This window comes from Coenobita brevimanus, chromosome 57, assembly GCF_032717465.1.
Source record: "Coenobita brevimanus isolate Jiangsu-jjx chromosome 57, ASM3271746v2, whole genome shotgun sequence".
NCBI lineage: Eukaryota > Metazoa > Arthropoda > Malacostraca > Decapoda > Coenobitidae > Coenobita > Coenobita brevimanus.
The window spans coordinates 3,042,601-3,048,600 of record NC_137010.1 but is presented as its reverse complement, the minus strand read 5'-3'; the positions used below and the strand labels follow the sequence as shown (position 1 = coordinate 3,048,600).

Sequence of the window (6,000 nt, the reverse complement as noted above, 5' to 3'; positions counted from 1 at the left end):
AATAGACGACATATAATTGATTTTAAAGAGGATACTGGAATGTGTAGCTTTTGAATGGCCTCATATTCAAGGTGCAGTATTTAAATTTGCCCTTTCAGTGAGAGAACTTTCTCTTAGTATTGAAAAGCATCTGCCAATAGCAAGAAGATAATTCCACTGAGGGGTAATTATTGTAACAGATGTTAAGATGTATTATATGGTTATAATTGAGTTTATGACAAGGAGTGAATGAAGCCAGTGAAATGATAGTGTTTGTGAAGTTTCAGTGTAAAATATTGTATCATAATTGATTTAATGAACTTAACTCTGTCTTTTTTGCCTAGATGTTTAATAATTATGTTTTATATCAGCCGTGTTTAAGAAGTTTGTGGTATTTTATATTTTTCTGTTTTCAGAATCACAACTACTGAAATAAAATAACCAGCTTGAGACACCTTTAAGTAGTACAAATTTAGAAATTCATATTAAGGATACACCTTTTGTTACTTTGATAATATTTGGCTAGTATGTGTATTGTTTTCTGATCTAACCAGTTTCTTTCAGCATTGTCTGCCTTCTTAGTGTCAAAGGCTAAATGTCCTGTAGCTTAGTGATCATTTGGCCAACACTTTCTGGAAGAAAGATTTTGGATTGGGAAAAAAAAGCTCCTTAATTGACATAGTAGGTAAAACTGATACTAATTAACTTATATGGGAATTAGATGGAGATTAGGTTTGGTAATATGGATGGTAGATAGGTAAGTAACTAGACATATTATAAACTCACATTAAGATGATAGACTGAACTGACTGAGATTAGTGAGGTTAAATGGAACAGAAACATAGACAGATAGGAAAAGAGAAAAGTAGCTTCACAAATGACCCCAAACATTTGTGTCTAAGGCATTTTTTCTTTATTCTGCTGGCTTTACCTTTGGGTTCTGATATACTAGCTGAAGTAGGCTATATATATGTATCTTTTCAACTATATTTTCTGCATGAATAGTTATAAACCTTTATTAATGACCAAAATATATATTGTTCCAGTAACTGTAAACTGAAGAAGTTTGATGTGACACTGATGTATTGTTGTGGTTAATGTCCATGAACTTCTCAGAATATGGTTGATAATACTTTATGCATCAGCAGGAACTGAGTCCAGCATGTAAGTGCAGATTGCATGGCTTTTGCTGGTTGAGAAGAGCTGTTGTCAAGAATGCATTTTTATGTTATATCCCAGACTGGCTCATTTGCTTGAAGAGAGTAATGCTGAGGTAGTATGGACATGCTTTCAAAAACAGTGGTTGAAAGTTAGGCGCAGTAATTGGTAGTTGTGGATGAGCAAAGAGTTTCGACATGGGAGACAAGAATTTGGGAATTTCTAGGTGAGGGAGCAGGAAAGAAGAAAAGAGGAAGTGAGAGAATGAGATTGATGAGGAAGGTTGGGTGACTTGTGGTGTATATGTAGATGTATTGGAAGGTTTTAGAAGCACCCTGAGATGAAGAGTGAGAGACAGACTCAGAGGGTGTATGTAGGTGAAGTGGAGAGAGAGGAGGGGAGACAGGGAGGTTGAGAATGATATGAAAGGATATGGAATAATGAGCTACAGTATATGAGTGAGAGTGTTTTGGGATGAAGATACAGTAGATGCCATATGACAGAGGACAGGATGACATGGAGGCAGTTTATTCTTGGGCATCTCCTATGGAATTGGTTATAGACAGATTGAAACATAAAGATAAAGTAGCCTGGAAACTGTCATCTTACGGATATCCCGCACAGTTCTATGAATGAAGCAGGACATGAGAGAGAGAGAAAGATAGAAAGAGAGACTGACTGACTGTTTAAGTGACTGACTGATTCATTCATTCAGTCATTCATAAGCACTGATATAAGTATGAATGTAGGTGAATGTTTTTTACTCACATTTGGTTTCCAGGGATGCAAAGGATTGCTTTCAGATATTGAATTTACATCATTATACGTGTAATATGATTAAGTGAGTTCAGAGATGCTCAGTGTTCTTTGCTGAATTTGGATGCAGTTCCTGTAGAAGTGTGTAATTGTTTCAACCATGATTTAAGTCTTTGTGTCATTAACTAGCATATAGGGTTCTTCGTATGGCTGAATAATAATTTTTCTCTTTGGTGATATTGTCTCCTTGTTTCTATCTTGATCTAAAACTCAAAATGTTATCAACTGTGATGGTGGGTTTCCTAATACTTTGTTTATGTTGTACTGTATACCCTTATCAGTTAAGAGATTGTTGCCTGATATTTACTTTCATTCTATGCATTTCTAGATTGTGAATGTACAGTCATATTTTCTGTTTCCCCTCCCACTGGTTATTGTATATTTCCCTCTTGTCTTTCCCATTCTTCTTAGATTTGCATCCCTGCATCTTTGTCACTCTTCTCTCTATCACTTTTCCCTGTTGTAAGATGCTGCAAGAAGTCACCATTTACCTTAACTGGGGTTAAGTCTTGTTGGCTTCTTCTTCTTCTTCTCTCTCTCTCTCTCTCTCTCTCTCTCTCTCTCTCTCTCTCAGTTATTCACACATTTCCCTTTTTTCTCTCTGGAGTCTTTAAATATGCCCCTGTCTTTTTCCTTTATTTCACTCTGCTCATTTAATTCACCCCTCATCCTTCCTGTTGTTTTTCTCTCTCTCTCTCTCAAAAAAAAAAAAAAAAAAAAAAAAAAAAAAAAAAAACTCTCCCTTTTTCTGTTGTCTCTTCTTGCTCTCATTAGTACATGTATGCCTATCTCCAACTACCCCTGCTTGTCATCTTTTGCCTTCATTTGTCTGGCCCTGTTCCTCTCCCCGTACCTCTTGCCCCGTGCTTTCATTTTGCTGACTCTCTTCCTCTCCCTTCCCCTATCTGTGCCATCATTTATCCAACCTTCTCCCTCTTCCCTTATCTCTTCCACTGCCATCATTCATCTGACCCTCTCCCATTCCCCCCACCTCTCATCTCCTGCCTTCATTTATCCAACCCTCTCCATCTCCTAGACGCTGCAGGAAGCCACCAACATTCAGTACGACTGGTCTTACATGCTGGGCTGGATAGGGACAGGCACAGCCCTCCTAGCCTTCTGTCTCTTCCTGGGCGCCTCACAGTGCATGCAGGGCGAGCGGCAGCGTGAGGTGGCCAAGCAAATGCAATACACCATGCCAGGTATCACAGCCACCAAAAATTGGGAAAAAAAAAAAAAAACATATAAGACAGATGATGCTAAGGAAATGCTTTAAAAAGGAGGTTGAAGGTAACATGGAAGAGGAAGATAATTCATGGTTGTTAAGTGGCGAGTAGATCTTTATATTAGTGAAAGGGAAGAGATGGGAAGTAAGTACAGTAACATCAAGAAAAATAGCCCAGAGATGGTTTTATCTTTGGGTTACCAGAAGTAAGTAACATACTGAAGATGATTATACGGTAATTGATTAATGAAGGTGGCAAATAAAAAGCAGGCAGATGGTAGAAGTTGGTATGGCACTGGAATAGGTGTTTTATTGGTGGGAGTAAATGGATATGTAAACCAACAATGAAATTGGAGATTGCTGCAAAGAGAAGAGATGATGAAGCTAAATATATGATGGCTGTGAATAAATATAGGTGCAGGATAACAGCAGAATCAAGATGAAAAAGCAAAAATAATGTCTGTACTCAGTGACTTTGGTAGTTGTTGTTGAGTAACCCCAGTCTGTCTGGCCAAGCAGACTCATCAACTGTAAGCAACAACCTCTGCAGGTTTGTCCATTGTTGCAGTAAATATTAGAAGCATTTAAATGGAGTGTAGCAGCAGGAGTAGTGCTTTGTGCAGGAAATGTAGTGTCACAGAAAAGACAGATGAGTGAGAACAGTTGAAGGTGAAAAGCTACATTAAAATAAAGATTGGCTACTACTTAAATTAGGATGTTGATTGAAAGCTAGATCTGATACTTTCATTATGCCAGAAAGTATTGCAGAAGGGAAGGAAGCATTCCAAAGGAGGAGGAATGATTAGAGAAACAATATGAAACAAACTTAGGTGTTTTGTCAAGTTTCTGAAACAAAGATTAGAATACTTGATGGACATTTAGAGCAGCCATTCATAATACAAAAAGGTAAGATGAATGCAATAAATTCGCTGGTAGCTCGATCCACTGGCTGATCATGCAATTCTAAGCTTCAAAACTGGGGAGGTACTGTATAAGCGACATTTTACTATGCTAGCTCAGATGAGGTGGGCAATTGGCCTGGTGTTTTATAGGTTTCAGTCTGTTAACTTTATAGGAGGTGAAATTCAAACCTCATAGATATCAGCCAAATTCTACTCGTAGTGTGCAGACTAAACTTCCAAGGTGGCAGAAATATCTACAGGTATGAATATGATGAAAATAAAAGCCATCAGAAATATATTAGGGTATGAAAAGTGCATAAATTCTTGAGCTGAACTTGTGCCATAAAGTGTAGCGTGTATAGAAAAAATGAATAACCATTTTCTGTTGTTTCCAAATTTTGTTGTTGAAAAATGCAGCAGATCAGAAGTCTGCTTTGGTAAAGGAAATGGTACCAGTTGAGTAGACAAGTAATACCATTTCTCATTACTCCTTCTCTTTGGTTTGGGTTTTTCATCTGTTTCTCATCCTTTTGTCTCAGATGGATAACACTGCTCATTCATTAGAAGGTGTGCTATACTGTACTGTACATCAGTTTTCAGTTATGAAGAGTATAGGGGTTAATCGTTAGACTGAATGCTGACATCAGAGTGGTCACATATGTACCTGTCAGTACTGGAATATTTACATCCAATTTACTGAATTATCAGTAGCCATCTGAGACACCCACCACCATCACCACTACTAAATGCATGACCATTCTCTGCATGACAACTTAGTCACACTAGGTGAATTTTTCTCATAATGAATTTTGCATGTCTCTGGTACAGTCCACGGAGTCCAGTATGTAGCATGCTGTTATAATTTATCCAGTGATTATTTCTGTCCTGTGACTTGTATATAAAACATTATAACTGATAACAGTTCAGAATCGTTGCTTTAGCCAGCATTTAGCTTTCAGTAGGTACCAATATTGTATATAAGAAGCTGCTTTGGGAGGTACATTATATGTTAGGGCATTACTTGACAGTCTGTGAGGAATATGTGGAATTTACAAGACAACGCTGTGGAAGAAACTTGTGCATCCTCCATCAGGTGCTCCTCTTTGTTTTGCGGTAACTCTTCCAGCAGCCCTATCCATAAAGTGAAATTATTGAACATTGAACTGTCACTATATATTTTATCAGCAAACAGTATTTTTAAAAGAAAAATGTGATTGAGTAATGTACAGTACCATAAAATATACTAGTACTGTATTAGATATGACAATCTATCGTATTTAAAAATGTGAACAAATATGCATGGCAGAAATACTGTATAGGGTTACAGAATACTGGGTGTCTTTTATAATTGGAAGGAATGTGTAATCTAGTTGACTGGTGAAGCTTTATGTTGGTGGCCTCTTAGGTTTTACATTGCCAAACCGTATTTGATAGAAAATTGTTTTGGATAGCGCAAGTCTTGTCATCTACCTCCCAGCAGAGGTACGAGGAATCTTACAGTTATCCTCTATACACAAATTTACCGCATCTTCCCCCCCATTCCCTAATAATATGTTCCCCGAATTCCACACTAACCCATGCCACCAAATTGCTGGCATTTGACAGTTGCTTGCTGATAGCACCGCCACTGCCTATGATTGGTCATACTTCCTGGCTTGGATTGGAGTAGGATGGACCCTAATCTCAGCCCTGCTGTTCTCGGGAGCATCAGTCTGTCTGCGTAGCGAGAGAGAGCGAGAGGATGCAAAGAACATGGCTTACCTGATGCCTGGTAATGGTTGCAAGCCATTTTTAGAGTTTAGCAAGTGCTCAAGTCTTGCATAAAGTTTTAATGTGACTTTCCTATCAACTGTTTATCAAAATTTTGAATTTCGTTGGCCAGAAATTATGAAAATTCCTTGTAAAAATCTGATATCTTCC

General features: G+C 37.8%; 1 protein-coding gene across 2 annotated transcripts in view; it reads left to right on the top strand.

Moving 5' to 3' along the window:
• Positions 1-6,000, top strand: part of LOC145402250 (uncharacterized) — an 80,796-nt gene that overhangs the window by 68,477 nt on the left and 6,319 nt on the right. Inside the window, exon 6 of one of the 2 annotated variants that reach the window (XM_080274373.1) lies at positions 5,686-5,851. In XM_080274373.1, coding sequence (XP_080130499.1) covers positions 5,686-5,851 — 166 coding nt within the window. Of the gene's footprint in view, positions 1-2,989; positions 3,156-5,685; positions 5,852-6,000 lie in introns of both variants that reach the window. The other variant, XM_080274372.1, reaches the window with a different exon arrangement.